General features: G+C 35.0%; 1 protein-coding gene across 1 annotated transcript in view; it reads right to left on the bottom strand.

Annotated features, from left to right (window-relative positions):
- The window catches only part of LOC119582919 (protein retinal degeneration B-like), a 42,822-nt gene that overhangs the window by 15,300 nt on the left and 7,522 nt on the right, over positions 1–20,000 (bottom strand). Inside the window, exons 2-20 of the mRNA XM_037931430.1 lie at positions 18,057–18,158; positions 17,707–17,892; positions 17,090–17,240; positions 16,687–16,898; positions 15,226–15,933; positions 13,193–13,355; positions 10,486–10,512; positions 7,885–7,997; positions 7,127–7,297; positions 6,791–6,949; positions 6,075–6,223; positions 5,819–5,932; positions 5,536–5,644; positions 4,388–4,544; positions 2,998–3,045; positions 1,616–1,765; positions 579–759; positions 302–433; positions 1–90 (exon numbers count right to left, since the gene is read on the bottom strand). The exon at positions 1–90 is cut by the window's left edge and continues 53 nt beyond it. Coding sequence (XP_037787358.1) covers positions 1–90; positions 302–433; positions 579–759; positions 1,616–1,765; positions 2,998–3,045; positions 4,388–4,544; positions 5,536–5,644; positions 5,819–5,932; positions 6,075–6,223; positions 6,791–6,949; positions 7,127–7,297; positions 7,885–7,997; positions 10,486–10,512; positions 13,193–13,355; positions 15,226–15,933; positions 16,687–16,898; positions 17,090–17,240; positions 17,707–17,892; positions 18,057–18,158 — 3,122 coding nt within the window. The remainder of the gene's footprint in view (positions 91–301; positions 434–578; positions 760–1,615; positions 1,766–2,997; positions 3,046–4,387; positions 4,545–5,535; positions 5,645–5,818; positions 5,933–6,074; positions 6,224–6,790; positions 6,950–7,126; positions 7,298–7,884; positions 7,998–10,485; positions 10,513–13,192; positions 13,356–15,225; positions 15,934–16,686; positions 16,899–17,089; positions 17,241–17,706; positions 17,893–18,056; positions 18,159–20,000) is intronic.

Here is a 20,000-nt window from a genome sequence, read left to right as displayed (position 1 = left end):
AATGACCATCTGCGGGTTTCCTCTCGCAGGCCTGGACTTGCCTAAGGCTGAGAGTGAGGACAAATGGGCAGCATAACCGTCACTTAAGACCTGAAATATCGATATAAAGTAAGATAATCTATAAGTTGTGACTACCGGTGTAAAACTTCAAAGTACATTCTTTTGTAAAAAAAAATGTTTTCCCCCAAAACATACATCCACATGCAGACAGGTCAATTAGTTTCCCTTTCTTGCTTGCTGCTGTAAAACCTATCATAGTGAAAAAAAATATATATTCATATATGAGCATCAACTGTATTACCTGTGCATTTGCATGTTGCTTTTTGCTGGCCTTTCCCACGATGTAAATCTGCCCTGTCTTCAAGCCAATACTGTTGTACACTGCTATGTCCTTCGAACTTCCATATGCTGCTACAATGACGATTGCATGATCCTAAAAGGAAATCAACCAAATGAAATTTAAGACAGATCAACCCCCCAAAAATAAAATTTAAAGTAATAACAAAAAGACTTTACACTACTGCAGTCTCCTCCTTACAATCCTAAAAACCCCACAAACTAAGAGCAGAACTCTTTACTTGGATCAGTCCTCGAAGATATTCAGCTTTATGTGCCAGAGGATCCCTGGTGAGACCATCGGCAAAGGAGACAAGGCCATGAGGGAAGTTGTGTTGGGCCAGCCAGGACACAACCTTCTGCTGCTGCATGTCTGGCCGGCCAGTCACGTAGATTATCAAGTATCCAAGTTCTTGCCAGTGTCTGTCAATACACGTGGGATTTAACTTGTATTTGTTAAATGTGATAAATATAAAATATATATACGCATATATATAAATGACAAGTACAAAAATGTGGGGAAGGGGAAGAAAAAGATGGATGTTGATGACATAGCTGAAGATTTGGAAAAATAGAAACGCAAGAAGTCCAGTTATAAAGACTTGAGCTAGAATTTGACAAAGACAAAAAAATATACAATAATTACTATCTGTTTACAAAATATATGTACCTACTATTCATGAAAAAAACTGTATTCTTTTAACACAATGAATCCATGCTATATGATGGTATTTTTCACATTTTTGGGGGGCTGAGCATAATATTACTCAGGTAAATTAATACTGCAGTGAAAATAAAAATCCATTTTAATTAATCCATTGTCTTGTCAACAGGGAGCTCAAATCATAGCTTGCTACCATCAAGCAGCCATTTGATCTTTGTTCACAGTTTTCTATTTCTTTCATTCTTTCTTTCTTTCATTTTCATATGGCTAACTTAGAAAGAATGTAGCTCTGGATGCTGACATAAAATGTGTCGAATCTGCTTTGATGATTATTGTTAAACATACAAATTGACAACCACCTCTTGACAGCTGTCTGGACAAAAATTTAATTGTCAGCCATCCCAAATTGATTAATCTATCTAAACTCCCTTGGGAAAAAAAAAGGAGAAAGATAAAGATGATAATATGGGATATAAAAAAAAAAAAAAAAAAAGAACTATGAGATTGATAAGAAAAGAAGAAGTAACTTGAAGAAAAAAAAAAGGAGAATCATAAAAACAAAGAACAATTACAAATGAAAACAAAAATACTGAAAAGAAAAAAACTAACACTTACCTAACAACGTCAACAGCTCCTGCGCGAACTTTAGGATCCCGGCCTGTTACTGACACCGATGCTGTGAAGGACCCATCAATACTAAACACTACACACTCAGTTTTGGGGGGCACAACAGTCAGGTAAAGAGTAGCACTAGTGTGGTCACCTCTGAAAGAAACGCATGAAGTGAGTGAAATCATCAGTTCCACAATCCTGGGTTATCATGGTTACCCTTAAAGACTCATTAACAAGTTTCTGAAAGATAATTAAATACTCAGTTGAATTTGCTGCTCCATGATGAAGTACTAAGCTTTACCCTATGTCCACCTAAGTATATAGTCATATAAAAATCACATGGCACATACTAGATGGCACATAAACTAAATGATCATCTGCTACAAATAATATGTGGAATACTTTCTCTATACAAGGGTGAGTAAGTTGACCCAATGACAAAAAATTTTTACCCATGTCATACTGAATCCCGCACCAGGAGCCACTCAAGTTAAGAATTAGAAGCACAGAAAGCAGGTTTTTAATTTCTAAGATTTTGACTGTAGTATACATTATCTGTTAATAAATGAGGCTAAAAAAGACTTTGAGCCTACTTTCAAGGGATATACCTTCTCAATGACCACAGACAGGGCCAAACAAATGAAAAAGTGCACACAACATAGAGCAGCATAGATACTTGCCACATGGCACATGAGCTCAGTTCGTCATGGTAAGAATAGCTGGTACCCAGTGTGAACAGGTTAATATATATTTTGAAAAATTAGACAATATTCTGCAATTCTTAATAGTCACATATCCAGATGAAAATAACTTTCCAGAAATATACCGACAAAAGTAGTCTATTCTATTCCTCAGCCTTTAGTTTATATGAGGATACGAAGTACAGATAGACCCTATATATAATATCATAAAACTGCCATGACACGGGAATAGTGCTATCTCTTAAGTCCTTTGAGAATCTTGCTTCATTGAATGGTAAAAACACTATCGCACTGAAAAAAGTGGCAAACCATCTATTAAAGTTTAATGTATTTTCACCACTGGTTGATTTTACCTGCCATTGTTTTTACCAAAGCTGCCCTTCAGTCACATTATCCAAAATGAGAAGGGAATAGCTGAAAAGCAAATTAGTAAACAGCAATATGTTTGGACAGAATCAACCAAACCACCACGAGAACTGCACAGCAAATCATCTTCGAAGCAGATTGCTAGTTCTTTCCACTTACAAATACCCACCAAATTTAGGTCTCACTACCCACACCACATTAATGCCACCTGGCCCTTATCACCACCACAACATGCTCTAGGTGCCCATATCTTTGTAAAAAAAAAAAGTGAAATCCCTGTTCACCACACACAATAAAGATACAAATATATTTCCTCACTGAGAAATCTCTGGACCCAACTGCTGGCTGTGGCAAGTTTCCTGGGAGCTGTAGAGATCCCAAATAAAGATACCATGTAATTATGTAGGTAAAGCAAAGTAATTAGTCTATATGGAGTAAGTATATCAAGTAATTAACCCATATGGGGCAGCTATGAATAGTAATTAATCCATATGGGGCAGCTATGTATCATAATTTGTCCATATGAGGCAACTATGTAAAGTTTTTCAACAATCATCTCATATGCAATTCAAACTCACAAATGTAGTCTAGTGATATACAAATACATCTGCATCTTTGGTACAACACTACTTCTTAAAAAATAGGATTCCAAAATAATCTAAAGTAACCAATATACTTATATTAACTATATAGAGTAATTATTCCCCCTGGATTATCTATGATAACCAATTTCTTCATACTGAGTGACCATGTAATCATCCCACCTGAAGTGGCTTTGTAAACATGGAGTAACTATGTAAAAAAAAAAAAAAAATAGTGTACATGGAATAACAGTCACATAATTAGTCTATATACTGAAATACTGAAACTTGCTGGCTAATCTAATACACGATTTGAACTAAAAGTATATAGAGACGCATTTCTGTCTTCAGTACTACAATATTTCTTGGATATCATGAACTATAACTATTGCAGTCCATTCTTTTCCCAAGTTTCTTTCCCTCGGCTATATCTGGAAAGATTTCAACCTCTGAATGGCACTCATGTTACCAGTAGACAAAGATATAAATTAGAATGAATACCTTCACAACAGATGTATGATTAATCTTACTCAAAATTACATGTAATTCTGTTGAAGGCTTAACTGAAAAAGATTAATTACATCTGCATATTGACATTATTCATATTCATCTATATCATCTCTGTTCTCAACTTTCATATGCCAAATACCTCTCTACAAAAGAATATCTGACTGTGCTTATCACGCTGCTTAACCTCCACAGTTGAATCTACTTCCATATTGTATATATTCATAAATTATGTAGCTACATAAATCTACCCATTTATTTTTGGAACTTTATCCTATACTCGAGTCTGATAATTTTAATTTTTATGATGCTATCTTACTGATAATTTCTCCTTTGTTTTCCCTTCTGGAAATAGTTCAGTCTATATTGTTCCAACTGTATTTTGTAACTAAATAAACAAGATAAATATTATGCAGCAAAGCAACTGTGAAATCAGAAGGAACTCCTCAGTTATTTCCATAAATTCAACATTTAAGAACAAACTATTTCTTACAAGTGTGATCCACTTGACATATCTTACACACGTAATATTATCTACACATTTCTCAAACCTTGCAACCTCTCCTTTTCACTCCCCAGTGAATCAGGGAAAGCAAGTTAAAGAGGCGAGGAGAACATACCTGACAATCATTTTCACAGGATACATCCCAAACCCAAGAGCCTTCTCTGGAGCAATTGTGAATGATATGCGCCCATTCTTGTCGGTTACTTCTGTGCTTATTTGCTGCCAGTCCCCTCCTGGGGGATCTCGCATGATGTGAATGTCTACTTTTTCACCTGAGAAACAGAGGAAAGAAAAATGTAAAGCAAAATACGCTCAAGAGCCATTATCATTAAAAAAAAATTCACTAATAAGATGTATTCACAAAGTGTTAAAAAGCAATAACAATTGCAACCTCCTTTGCAATACTTATGTTTCTATACATCTATCTGCTTTGAGATTAACCTCTTCAAAATAATTATAGAAAAAAAAAAAATAAAATAAATAAAATAATAAAAAAAAAATAAATAAATAAATAAATTAAAAAATAAATAAATAAATATAACAAATAATGATAATAATAATAATAATAATAACATGCCTCTGCACTTTAACATATTGTTATATATGATGAAGACAACAATATTCTGTCAACAAAACTCAGATTCTCTGAAAGAAATAAATTCCCTCAATGATGACTAGTGAACGAAACCTTAATGATGTAGTGTGCATTGTGCTCTTATTTATTTATCTCACTCCTCTATATGATCATGTTAACTCATTTTCAGTTCTACTTTTGTCTTTTAACCATCAGCCACAGGTTTATGAACTGTCTACTCTAATTTGGTTTCTTAGGAGTGAGATACATTACCATGAAAGAGTTTGAATTAAAATGTGTGATTCTGAGTCTAACATAATTTTAAAATGATGTATTTGATAGGCAATGAATGCATGCTCAGTTATTAAAGTTTAGTCTTCATGAATAGAAACAAAATAAATGACATGCTGAATAAAATAATTTCCATTTCCACCTTTAATTATCTATTAATTCATTTAAAGCCTCTTTGTTTCTAAACATCCCCACTGTATTAAACTATAAATTCTATTACCAGTCCTAATTTTTTTGTTTCTAGACTATCTCATGTCATCCACTGGCATTTTGACATATTCAATTTTGTTTTCATTCTCTTCATCATAGCTCTGTAATCTCACTACACTACAAGATTATCGTAGTGTAGTTTATATGATAAGCAATAAAAACAGTTAAGGAAGCCATATAGTATGTACCTGAGAGAGCAACCATATCTAGAGGTCCATACATGAATCTTGCTTGTATGCACTGCGGGGCACCTTCACGTACAATGACATCGTTCCCTCTATGATTGGCAGCAACATTCTGAAACAAGAGTCAAAATAATCATACCATTGAGACTTACCACAGATTTTAATAACACCAATATTCAATGATCTGCTCCAACTTCATCTTTAAATGTTCACAAATCCTCAATTCAAAACGAAAGAAAAAACATATAAGCACATCTCCTGAACATCTGCAGGATTCTACACATACCTTAATCTTGACAGAGGTTCTCTTCTTCATCCATTTCTCCCTGGGCTGTGTGGGGGAGAACACTGGCAGATCTTTGTCATCTGCTGTTAGAGCTGCGTGATCTGTTCGAACCAGCTAAGATACAAAGGAACAAAATTGTCAGTATATGCAGTATATAAATATGTATATATGACTATATAAGAGTCAAATAATAATACTATTATTGGGTACAAAAGCAGCAGATGTAAAATACAAAAATCTGAGACTCTCATCATACTTGTCTGAGAATGAAAGCAATCACATCTGAGGACTCCCAGTATGACGCATGGAATAAATGAGGCAGGGAGTTGGTTGGGAAGTTTGCAAGGCCCTCAGGGCAGTAGAGGGCATAATCCAGACGTTTCGTTCCCCACCAGCGCTGACTCACTGCAAAGAAAAAAAAAAAAAGTTTTTGTGAATCATTGTTATTTCTTCCATGTGGATCCTGCTGCCCATTACCTTTATTTAATACTTTTGTATCTAGTCTTTCCAAATTTACAATAGAAAGGTATTAGTGATTACATGCATGCTATAATGAGATCTATGGAATGCAGTCTCAAATTGAGTAAAACAGATCCTATATGAATTTGCCAAGATTAATCAATAGGTAATAATGTAAAGTACTTCAGTTTGGGAGACAGACATGGAAACAGAATGAAAGCAGAAAACTGTGCCAACATTACATTCCTTGTTTGTATTCACTTCTATCACTGTATCCACCTATTTTTCTTCATTTTATCAAATCTTGTTTTGCTTTAAAATTTATGAAAAGAAATGAAACTGTAATGTTTGTAAAAAAGGATGCAATTCATACCTATACAAACAAATTCAAAGCAACTTCAAGCTCAGCACCAATATAAACTTCTCACATAACCATTCACAGATCAGAATAATACTGCATATTCAGAGGAATACATCAACTCAAATTATCAAAAAAGGAAAGAAAAAACTTACAAGCATTGATTGTTGCAAGAGGAACGGTATCTGCCATTCCTGACATGGTGGAAAGAATAGAGGCATCGGACATTCTTCGAGCCTGTCCTGCTAAAGACGGAGACCCAGTGGCTCCTCCAATGTCCAGGAACACCTCTCCGTGAGTCTGAATGCATTCCACTGATGAGGGAAAACAGGATTAACTAGGAGAAAATGCCAAACAATACTATTCTTCCCCAAGCCATAAACTTCTTTGTTATTATCACCACATTTCATGAAGGAAAAAGAAAGATGTAGAATAAATCTTTTGACCCACACCCACACCACCCAACATGAATTGAAAACAAATGTCCTTACGCAGATGTGTTGGGTTCCCGTCTCCAAGAGGATACTTTGTGTAGCGGGGAATTGTGATTGGAGGGAGTAGAGAAAATCTGGCAGAGAGTAAAGGCTCCAAACGGACAGCCAGTGGATCCGTTGGGTGGAATAAGTTATACACTTGTTGGCAAGCTGGTCTCTGTATCATACCTGATGGATGAAATGGAATTTGTTGAGTATATCTAAGTAAATAATAAGGCTAAGCAAAACATTGCTCCTAATCTATTTCTAAAAAAATAACAGATTTATTGAAAGATTTGTGGTTCTATGGAAGTGAATGTATTTTCTGTTTTATGTATTTTTCTGTCAATTTTTAATATCTTTTACAACTGCATTTGATTTCTCATTACATTCATATATTATATACACATTTAGGTTAAGCTTACAGATAACTGGCTTTTGGAATATCAACCTCATAATGTTTATTGCCAACTGATTGAACATGATAACCTATTTATCAGTTACTACTACATTTCAAAGTCAAGATCTAACAAACCTTTTCCAAAAACAAAAAAATTATCTGATGTAAAGTTCACTTAATATGCATAAGAGATCCTGCTACCTAAATCAAAAGAAATCACAAGCTGTCATGTGAGCAATAAAATTACCTACACTAATAAATATATGCATACATTGAGGAAGGAAGGAAAGAAAGAAAGAAAGAAAGAAAAACAAAAGAGAGAGAGAGAGAAATAGACAAAGAAAAAATGACAATATCAAAACAATAAATTTCTTACAGTTCTTATCTTCGGCATTCACCATCTTGCGATACACTAACACAAGGGCTAATGGACACCCAAACATGAAAACATCTGAGACTTCGAAATCCAGTCTGCTGTGCCCATGGTCACTGTGAGGAAAAAAAAAAGGAATTACTATTTGAAGCAAAAGATATATCTTCCTGCATCCATATCATAATATAAAACATTATAAATCTTTTTTACAACAATTTGGTATCATCCTTTCTACATATAGACTAGCTTGTCTATAAAACTAGTCCATGATGTTAGCAATGCACAGATCTGACTTGAACCAAGGTCTCCATAATAAACTTACTTCTCACACTATCTTATAGCATTATTGAACATCATTACCAAGGAAAACATGAATGATAGTAATTTCAACTACAGCATATCTTATGGTGCGAAGTCACAAAAGAGAGAAAGAGCAAGATGATCATGAAAGCACTAAGATTGAAGTAATGACTTGGAGTGGTGAAAGAGAAATTACATTAATTTTTGCCTCGGTTAAATAGGCAAATACTCTTACCCACGTAAAAGCACAGTAAGGCATGCAGTAACAAGATGGATAATATCCTTAAACTAGTTAATCATAATACTAAAATTATCGTCTAAAATATTGCAAATCGTTCATGCCATGCCACTTCTGTCTGGCTTTGTTTCAATTTCACAAAGTATCAGTAAAAAGAAAGAAAAAAAAAAAAAAAGGAAAAAAAAAAAAAAAAAAAAAAAATAGACACTATTATCCACCAATATATCAACTTATTCAGAAATACAAGTGCATACATTATGGCAGATAAGAATCAAAGATTAACATTAACCCAAATCTCCTATTTATCGACCATCTCCTGACAGACAAGCATTACTCAGCAAGCACTTAATCTTCTCTCTGCCCTGAATTTACACTAAAAAGTTCTCAGTTTGGAATTAAGATTTAATAACAATTCCTTACTGTCAGCTCACCTCAAGCAAAGCATGAATCAAATTCTCCCCATAGGCAAATGAATTATCCTCTTTATGACACATGGATAAACAGCACAGATAAATAAATATGTTCTCACAGGAAGTGCCGTCTCACACTCTTTCCTTCTTCCATCGTAAGGACTTTAGAGAACATACAACACTCCAGATTTGAGAAAAACCATGATGTTACTGCATGTTTTTTGTTAAGAGCTCGGGGTACTTAGCGTGTGAAAACACTGGCCACGACATTGTCAGAGATACTCTACTGGTTTACCCAACTAGACATTACTGTAACTAGGTATCTGACATCAAGTGGAAGGGGCAATATCAATAACGGAAAAAGAGAAGCAAGAAATTCTAAAGACATTAGATACCTGAAGGTCCTGGTTCTACACGATCTTGAGATAAACCAATAAAAGCAAAGTTATTATCCAAGTTCATCCAGACTTCATGTCATCAGTCATATAAATCTCAGTAAATATAAATATTAATCAGGGAAAAAAATCAATATCATAATTTTTTTTTGGTTTTGTTTTGTGAATTTTCTTCATTATGCCACTTCTGTTATATCTACCAACAACTTCCTCCCTATATTTGGAAGTGAATTAAAATAATCTATGTGCAAAATACACATTTCATTTCCTCATTTCTCTTTTGTATAGATTCTGGAGAATGGTAAAACTGGAGAAAATGAAGACAAGAGAGATTGGGAGACAAAGAAAAAGAGGAAGACTTGGGTGAAAACACTGACATGATAAAGACAGAAAAAAAGTGAAAGAGAGTAAAGTCACTGTAAAAATCATTATACAAAAAAAATCTATGAATACCAGGCTCATTACTACTTAAAAAAAAAAAATACATATCACATATGCTCTGAAAATTTGGCAAAAGATAAATATAATTATCACTGACATTTGATTTGAGCAGCTTAAAGGCAATTCAAGTGAACAAAACAGTCTAAACATAGGATCCAATACAAAAAAAGAAAGGGCCATGTCAACAAATATGACAAAAAGATAAGAAACAAAACCCCCATATATATAGATAAATAAATAAATAAATAAACATTATATATATATATATATATATATATATATATATATATATATATATATATATATATATATATATATATATATATATATATATATATATATATATATAAACACTGACAATTTTTGCCATATTGGATTTCCATATATAACTGATCCTCATAAAGGTATGATGATGTTCTACAGGCTCTGGTAATTTTCAGGGTTTTAGAGGGTATAATATACATCTTGAATCACCCAACAGCACACTAGACATCACTAGGACGACACAATACACAAGAAAAAATAAAGGACAAGATATAAATGTAGTTGAAAAATGTGTTACATTCTTAATTACAGGGATGGTTACCAGTCTATCCATGTAACCACAGGCAGTCTTGCAACACAGCTATATATATGAACAGAAGAGAATGATTTATGCAACAAGGCTTTATTACTTGCATTGGGCAAATCTGAAATTTTGTGTATCTTATGAATTGTAAAAAGTTAAGCCATTTCACTTGCACATAAAGCTTTCTTTTTCTGTACACATCACATTTGTAGCCATGTGCCATACAAAGTCAACCCTTCTCTTCTGACGTACCTTGAAGATGACGACTTGCGCTGGGGACTAAAACCACAATAATTGAATAAAAAAGAAATCACTTCATCACTGCGTATATAAATCATATAGTGTCAGTACCACAGAAAAAATTGAAAAACAAAATTTCTACCTCATGAAGAGCTGTAACTTATACTTAATCCATTGCCATCGGGAATGTGTAAGGTTTAGGTCTACTGTAGTTTTGTAGTTTTGACTCCACAAGTGCTCAGCCACCAAGGAGTCACTTGCTATGTGATGCACCTGATTTCCTTTTCCTTGACTTTTTGGGAAAAACATATTTCTTTCTAGTGCTCCTGATATCAATGCAGTTATTATTATTAGCATTACAATTATTATAATTTTACTAACAAAACTAATGGCAATAGGAAATAAAAAAATAATATTTCCAAAAATCAAGGCAATCCGTAAACAAGTGGGATAGATAGGACTAGAGATTGACTTCCTGGTGAACTAAGTACTTGTGGAGACATGTGTAAATCTAATCAATAAACTCTCAATCGGCATGGCATTTATGTACATGCCACTGGGTTAAAAACTGAACAAGTGCAAAAAAATTAAGTCAAATTTTAGAAATTCCTCTCAGCATGCAACTGTTTTCTTTTTTATATCTTTTTCTATGGAAACCTTAGGTAACAACTGAAATTAGTATATAAAATGTCACATACACATCCTCCCTCCCTCCATCCCTCTCTCTCTCCCCCTCCCTCTCTCTCACCCTCTCTCTCCCCCTCCCTCCCTCCTTCCCTCCATCCCACTCTCATGCTCTCACTTCCACTCTCTTACTATCTCCTTCCCTCCCACTCTCTCCCTATCTCCCTCCCTCCCACTCTCTCCCTATCTCCCTCCCTCCCACTCTCTCACTATCTCCCTCCCTCCCACTCTCTCATCTATCCCTCCCTCCCACTCTTCCTTCCCTCCCCATCCCACATCTCTCTCCCTCCCTCCCTCCCATCTCTCTCTTCCTCCCTCCCTCCCATTCATTTCCCTCCTCCCTCCCACTCTCTCTCTCCCTCCCCTCTCTTCTCCCCTTCCTTCCTCCCTCCCTCCTTCCTCCTCCATCTCTCTCTCCCTCCTTCTTCCTCTCTCCTCTCTCTCCCTCTCTCCCTCTCCCTCCTTCCCTCCCTCCCTCTCTCTCTCCCTCCTTCCCTCCCTCTCTCTCTCTCTATGTCTGTCTGTCTGTCTGTCTGTGTCTGTCTGTTTCTCAACTAACACAGCACTTTTCCTGCTCAACCTATTTTATAAAATATTTCAACAAAAACTGGTTCTCACCAATCTTGTCAAAAGTTACACAAGTAGATGCTCATGCTTAATACAGGTAACAACCCAGTGGATCCAGGTGACGTGACCATCACATCATGAAAAAATTTGGCTGAGGGCTGAAATGACAGGAATGTGCTACTATGAAAAATTTGGCTCGTTTCCAGGGTGATGGGAATGATTCGCAATGGGTACACAAAGCGCATTTAGAAAGGGGCTTTTGCATTATTTCCACTGGTACATATGGCCAGAATGTAACAGCTGTGAGCCTTAGCTGGAAGAGTGCCAGCTCCAGGGAGGACACTATTTCCATGCTTAGGATCCTGATCCTGCTCACAGGGTATGTTACAGAAAATCTAGTAACATGAGAGCATAAAAAAATCACATAAATACCATAATTTTACTCATTGTTTTTGTTATTACACAGTTATAAACTATCTAGAGAGATATAAAGCCTGCTCAACAAAAACAGCCAATTACAATCTTGATACAGCATAATAAATGACAAAAAATGTCAAAAACTTATCAGCGGAAAAAAAAAAGATAATAACATTGGAAAGAGAAGGCAAGGAGTCTTGATACTGCACATGAGTGTTTGTGTGAGCTTGGCCTACAAGCCACACACGTGGGAGATTTGCCACTCAAGTAAGCCTAGAGCCCGGATTCTGGTCCATGTGCAGGCCATGAAAAAACCCAGATCCAGTGAGTTATGAATGAGCAATAACAGCTGATAAAAGTATAAAACAATCCGTACTGCCAAAATCTAGTCCAATTTTACCTACTAAAAATACATTGAGATTCCAATCATACTGGTTTTAACACTTAATCTGCAGCCAATATTATGCTTTGGCTTTTTGACAAAAAAGGGTAATTTAGGATGAATACCCTTCTGAAAATTCATTTGACTTACAAGTTAAAAAGAAGAAAGCAAAACAAGCATAACCAAAGCCTGCTGATCAGTACTCTGCCTTATGATTCCAACTTCATCAACCATTATTTCTAAACAATGTAATGATATTTTAAAGAGTGGGAAAGACCTGTTATGAATACAATAATGACACAATTAACGCTAATATGAATATCAGTAAGATTGGAAATTAAGGACACAAACCTCATGCTCATTGAAAAATAGTATAAAGAGGGTTAACTTAAAGTATATACAATATAATTTTATTTATCATGTGTTAAGTATTGTAGATTTTAAAAGAATCTCCTTTTCTGGATATCATGAATATTCAATTATCACAAACTAAAGGTTTAAAGAACACCCCAAAAAACATCCAATACCTCAAAATTCCTAAGAAAGGAAGTAAAAGAAGAAAAAAATATTCACTTGATTTCCTGGCAGTATAAAAAAGACCCTTGTCACCTCATCAATCTCGGGTACGTAACTGTTGTCACGGTAAGCTCAAAACTGTATCTCTCTTACCTTGATGACGATGACCTCCGCCGAGGGAAGGGGGCCGAGAGATGCCTAGCATAATGATAATCGGAGTCAGACACTGATCGGCAATGGGGGACATCGGAGTGGTGAGTGGCGTCGGCGCTGACAGATTTCCGATAAACTTTTGATCCTTCACAAGTTTCATCACCTAAGAGAATAAGTGTTGGAATCGTGCATCAGTATTTAAGATTCTCTCTCTCTCTCTCTCTCTCTCTCTCTCTCTCTCTCTCTCTCTCTCTCTCTCTCTCTCTCTCTCTCTCTCTCTCTCTCTCTCTCTCTCACTTTTACACTATCTTATACTATCTTGAGGCTCTCATATCTATGCAAATACTATAACCATATTTAACTATTAATTAATGTAATCATCCCTGATCATCAACCTTTATGTATCTGTGAAGACTATAATGGCAAAGACTGGAATAACGAAAAAGAGTAAAAGAGTCCTATTCAAGGTGTATCATCACAGTATGGGGAAAAAAAATATTGCCGATTCCACACCACTGTTGCAGAACATGATGATGTGAAAAAGTGGAATATACTTAGAACTGCATCATACAATAGTTAATACAGTTTAAAAGGATCTATCACTGCCTTATTTTTTGTACTCCAGGGAATACCGTGTCCAAGAAACTGACACAAAAAAATAATAATAATAATTAAAAAAATAATAATAATAATAATTATCAATATTAATATTAGCGGACTGTATTTATGCTTATGAGCTTATTTATAGGCTTCCTAATAACTGATCAGAATTTGCATAAATATGAGATATTTAGAAAACTGCATACACACTTCTGTTGTATTTACGTTCATAGAGATTTTAATTAATGATAATAGAAAACAAATACACATAACCCAATTTTGATTTTAGGAATAACAAAATTTTAATGACACATCTATAATCATCAAAGATTAATTACAAAACTAAATGATTATTCATATTACATTAGTGCAATTTTAAAAAAATACTCATGTGTGTATTTTAAACAGATTAAAAGAAAAAAAAAAGGGCAAATGCCAGACTTGTACCTTTGTGTGAAAGGAAAACTGCAAGGAAAAATAAGAATTTGAAATAATTAGGAATAACTTAATAATACTAATTATTCACATCAGCGCTAATGATGTAAAGCTGCTTAAGCATTCCTGACCCATGCAGAAGCTGTAGTTTAATGACGGATGCCTGACGCTCCAAAAGCAAATCTGTGATTAAGTCAAATCTCATGCAGTAATTTCTCTTCTATTCAAAATATTCTAGAGTTTGGCCAATGACTCATTTTCTGTTTCACTAAAAAGTCTGATCTGATATTACAAATCAATAATAACTATAAACTAAGAATTATTGTTAGAAAAAAATGAAAGCATTCTAGATGCTTTGATATTTCCAGCCAATACAAATGACAGCAGCCTAAAGAGGAGTCTCTACCATGCATTAATTAATAATCTTGAGGTATTGCATCTAATAATCTTAACTAATTAAAAAAAACAAAGCTTTAGCTTTAAATATTAAAGAAGTTGTGTGAATCTCATCTATGACTTACCAAACATAAATAACAAAAAAAGGTCAGGTTCACAAAAGGTAATGAAATTTCCTTTCTGTTGCTATGAAAGAACATATAAATCATATAATCACAACATATCATCATAAAAGCAAATATTCATCAAGTTGCAACAGTGATCTGAAACATTTTCTGCATTCCATATACTCTGATTAAAGTAAACATTCATAATATTATCCTTTTTTTTTTTTTTTAGAAGGGTTATCTACTTTGAAATTTTATATATACCATTAACTTTAAAATGTTGAACTTTTTACCCAGTTTGAAAGTAAGTTATTAAGGCCCAATATATTTTGTACATAATGTGTCTTTTGTGAATCTGATTTTACATCTGGCAAAATGCAGGGATGGGCTGCCTAGTAATATGATGGCATGGTTACCCGTCATCAAATGTTTGCAAATTCAACTGCGTGCTCATCAGGATGCTATATTGGGTAAAAAGGAGCAGGTCGGACTTGCCTCTTCGTTCGATTAGTGGCCCGGGAAGAAGGGCATCAGGGGGGATACAAATACCCTGAAGATGGAAACGATGCACAGGAGTGTGATGTGGGTGGTAAGGGTGTTGAGAATGACTAGGGTTACTAGGAGAGGTTGTGGAAACCCCTGGTGGTGATGGTGTGGGCATGTTACAAGGTCCTCCAGTTGCCCTGTTGCCCAAAGTCCCAGTGCTACTACAGGGAACACTGCAAGGTGCTGAACACTTTCTAACAGCCTGGCCATGAGGTGCTGGCACAGGCAAAGGTGCAGAAATCTTACGCAATGGAGTCTGAGGGTTATTAAGTGTCTGTGCTGAATACACTGTTTCAGTATGTTGTGGTGTGCTACAAGATGTAGGAGGGCTACTGGGTGATTGTAGGGATTTTGTGTCTAGGGTTGGACTAAATACATCACCTGAGGGGTTTGTCAAAGCATTATCAATGCTAACAGTTATAGATGGGGACGGAGATATGACTGGGGAGGAGGTCTGGGGAGGGTCTGGAGAACCTGATGGAGGAGACGCTGGGGAAAGAGATGAGGAACTAGGATGTGCTGGAGAAGGCTTCTGCTTGCAGTACTGACCCGGGGAAGGAGGCTCTCCCTCAGGAATGTTGCTATTGCTCCCGTACTTGTGTTGCTCATGGACACGGCAAAGAATATCATATACTAAGATGCCACCTACGCTGTCACCTGAAATCATATTCACGATAATAACACTGACAGTGAAAAACAATCAAGGACCTGATTATGAAATTGAGTTGGTCTATACCTATTACTGATTGTCCTATTCATGTTCTAAGCATCTGTATTCCATATTTTAGAAATGCAAGGGAAGAAATATGAAAACTGCAAAAAATTACATTTCTCAAATTTGAAATTTATTCAATTTTAGAACTGACTAGTGAAACATCCTAAACTACACAATGATAAATAATCATGCATTGTCAGAAGGATTCTTCAAAATATTTTAAATGCCATGCACAGGGCATTTATACAGGTAAATATTTCTTCAAAATCATATTCTCTTTGCATAAAAACCAACAAGGGTTCAAAGCAGTTGCTCTCCTGGGAATTATATGGAGAATAATCCTCAGAAATAGCAAAATAAGAACAAACAAAAATTTTCACACTAGAATTTAACAAGATAAGTAAAAGAAATTATTTTTAGAGGAATCATTCCTAAAGGAATCATGGGTCACATTGAATTGATTACACAAATTACCTATCTGCTCTGTCTGGGCTCAAAAGAGTCGAGAAAGAGAGGTTTTCTTTATAGTGAAGACATTTCATGTTATCTCAGATTAGTAATTTTCAGGAAAACTTTTCCAATTCAAGTTCTTTTCCTTCTGTAAATCAGAAGAGCATAAATTCTTCATCATAAAATCACTATCAATCTTGTCACTTCCCAAGTATCTTCTTCACATCTCTTCCAGCACTACTTACCAATCAGGCAAACCTGCCCATTAAATCCATGCCCTTCTTCCGACCTGAGGAATTCATGGTAAGCAGCATTGGTGGCATTGAGGGTACGCATTACAGCGTCCTCATACTCAGGAGTAGCAGTGGCAAGCAGAGGCACAGCTCCCACAGGTACACTGTCACCTCCAGAAGTTTCACCACACACAGGAGATGAATCTAAGCCATATGGGCTTAAGCTGTTTGATAAATGGAAACACACTAGTTAGTTTATAGCTGTACATACTTATAAACTTCACATAATTTCTATATGAAAAATATACATTTGTATATGCATGCACTCTGCACGCACGCACGCACGCACGCACGCAGCACACACAACCTTATTCAAACACCACAACCTAACCAAAAAAACAACCTATTTACTGACCTTGACAACACATTAAGACTATCAGAACAAACAGGAGCAGCAGAAACGAGTCTCACAGCAACATGTCCAACCATATGCGGGTAATGTTGTCGCATCACTGACTCAAAGGCTCCCCTAAAGGTGGTCAAGTCACTTCTCTTGTTCATCACATCTGTGGGTTCACAATAACAGACTATCACACATAAGAACCAAGATGGAATTTATTTCAAGACAAAAAGTAAATAACTATTTTTATCCTTCAAAAAAATTCTCTATTTTTCAGGTTTGTGGTCATCAATTAAAAAAATAATATTCCCTAAGCTATTCCCTATTCCATACTCATTATGTAGCTTCACTCACTCAACTTCAGGCCATAAATTGATATCAGGAAATACTTCAAATTGTGAGAATATAAAGAAACAAATTGGTCCTAAATGAATTACTATTTACAAGGCAAAGCAAATCATTTTTGTAAACAAATATCTTTTCATGATTACAGGAATCTCTCATGATATAGGTAAAGAAGAAGAAAAAAGGAGAGAGAAAAAAAAAAAAGGAGGAAAAAAATATAAAAAGAAAAAAAAAGGAAACTGGAAAGACAAAGACAAATAAAAAGAGTTCTCCGCATCCAGACATACCTGAATTTGGATCAAGGACGGATCCAGCATGAATGACTAGGAGCAGGACAGTGTTCGAGCAGGGACCCGGCTGGTGAGAGGGGGAGTGGGACGGGGATGATGGCGCCGAGGCCTCCATGCTACGACCCAGAACCCGACTGCGCTCGGCAGCCACCCTTGACATAAAGGACTGGGAGAAGATACTGTCTGCTGATAGAAGTAAAAGATTTAATTCAATTTTTGGTTGCAGGAAACTTTGGGCAAGTACAGTTCAACAATAAAATAATAAACCTGTATATTCACACTGTGCAAACATCCCCCAACTACTTCCAGAAACTTTATAAATCAAGTAAAACTACAAAAACATTTACCTTCATTGCCTGGCTGGCTGATGGTAGACTGAGTATCACTGTCTTGAGGCAAAAGCTCTAATGAACTCCACTTGTGTAATGCAGCTGTCTCCTCCAGGTCTTCTGCTCAGGTAAATTGTAATTTGTATCAAAACTAAAGGTAATGAATCCACACAGACAATACAACTAGAGTGACAATAACCATGAAACCATTACTGGACATCAAAGAACACACTGGCCACAATAGTATAGGTTGTTTGTAAGTAAATGGTTTATGAATCCATTAGTAAATGCATGCACGTAATTGACTCGAATCAAAGATAGGAAAACATGTATATTTGTTAAAGTATGAGTGGAAGTAAAACCACAGATATCTACCTTTACAATAGATAAAAATATGATACAGTAAAACAACCCTCCACTTTTTAAAACAAAGGTAGAAAGTATACAAAGGCATAACAATACTACTGGCTCTGAATTACACCCTGAACATTTCAGAGATATATCTAAGATACTAGAATTTCCAAATACAATTCTCGTTAGGCACAAGACTCAGAACAATTATACGCTAATGTGTATTATTTATGTTATATAAAGTGGAGTTTCAGCCTATCTTACCATTGTGGCAATAATATACAATTGTTAATATTTCTATATACATTATACTCTACACTATACACAATTTACGTGTATAACTGCATATGCATATCTGCGTAAATTTTTGCATATGTACTCTATATACATACACAACTGTTAACAAATAAATACACATGGTAATTTTGGCAATGCAATCCATATATAAACATACAAATAATCAACAAAGGTGATTGGCAATATGGAGTCAAAACTTTTCTAATTCAGAAATCCTACTTTACAAAAATCTAACCCCTTAAAAATGCATCATGCCACTCTCCTGCTCTTCATATATAAACAAGAAAAATTTAAAATGGCAAAAGGGAAGGAAAAGTTTAACGGGTTTTTGCCCCGGGGAAAATTAGGGCAAGAAAAAAAAAAAAAAAAAAAAAAAAAAAAAAAAAAAAAAAAAAAAAAAAAAAAAAAAAAAAAAAAAAAAAAAAAAAAAAAAAAAAAAAAAAAAAAAAAAAAAAAAAAAAAAAAAAAAACCCCCCCCCCCCCCCCCCCCCCCCCCCCCCCCCCCCCCCCCCCCCCCCCCCCCCCCCCCCCCCCCCCCCCCCCCCCCCCCCGGGGGTTTCCCACCATTTAAAAAATAAACCTTTTGGGTAAAAAAAATTAAAAATTTGCAAAAACCCCCAAAAAACCCTTTTTTATTCCCGGCCCCCCTTTAAAACAAGAAAAATAAAAAAAATTTTATTCTTTCATTAAACTATACACTGTTTTTGGGCAAAACCTAATAATCCCTTGAAGCATTTCCCCCCATTTTTTGCGGGGAAATTGTTTTTTGTATCCTGGTAATAAAAAGCTAACTGGGAAAACCATGAAATTTCGGAATAAGAAACATGGACTAATTTTTTTAAAAAATTTTAAACCTTTAAAAATGAAATACGAATTCTCAAACAAAAAGGAAAAATGAAGAAAAGATAGGGAAGAAAAGAAACCCCTAAAGAAAAATATGTTACAGAAAAACCCCCCCCCCCAAAAAAAGGTAAAAATTTTAAAAGAAAACTCTATGGTCGAATCCCCCGAACTTTGTTTTTGTCTAAAATTTAAATAAACTTTTAAAAAAAAAAAAACAACCAAAAAAAAAAAAAAAATTTCCAGGGGCAAAAAATTAAAAATTTTATATTTTTTAAAATTATTAAAAAAATTTGTGAAAGCTACATATTGCAAATTTTTTTGTATTATATACAACCCCTGAAAAAAATAAATTTTTTTTGGAAAACCCATAATTAAAAAAAATTCCCAAAAAAATATAAATTGGGGAAAAAAATTTAAAGTTTTAAAAAAATTAACGTCAGTTCCGCCTTTTTATAAAAAGTTTTTTTTAAA

Source organism: Penaeus monodon, chromosome 16 (genome assembly GCF_015228065.2).
Source record: "Penaeus monodon isolate SGIC_2016 chromosome 16, NSTDA_Pmon_1, whole genome shotgun sequence".
NCBI classification, from domain to species: Eukaryota; Metazoa; Arthropoda; class Malacostraca; order Decapoda; family Penaeidae; genus Penaeus; species Penaeus monodon.
Note: the sequence above shows the minus strand (reverse complement) of the source record. Positions and strands in the feature narration are given on the sequence as shown.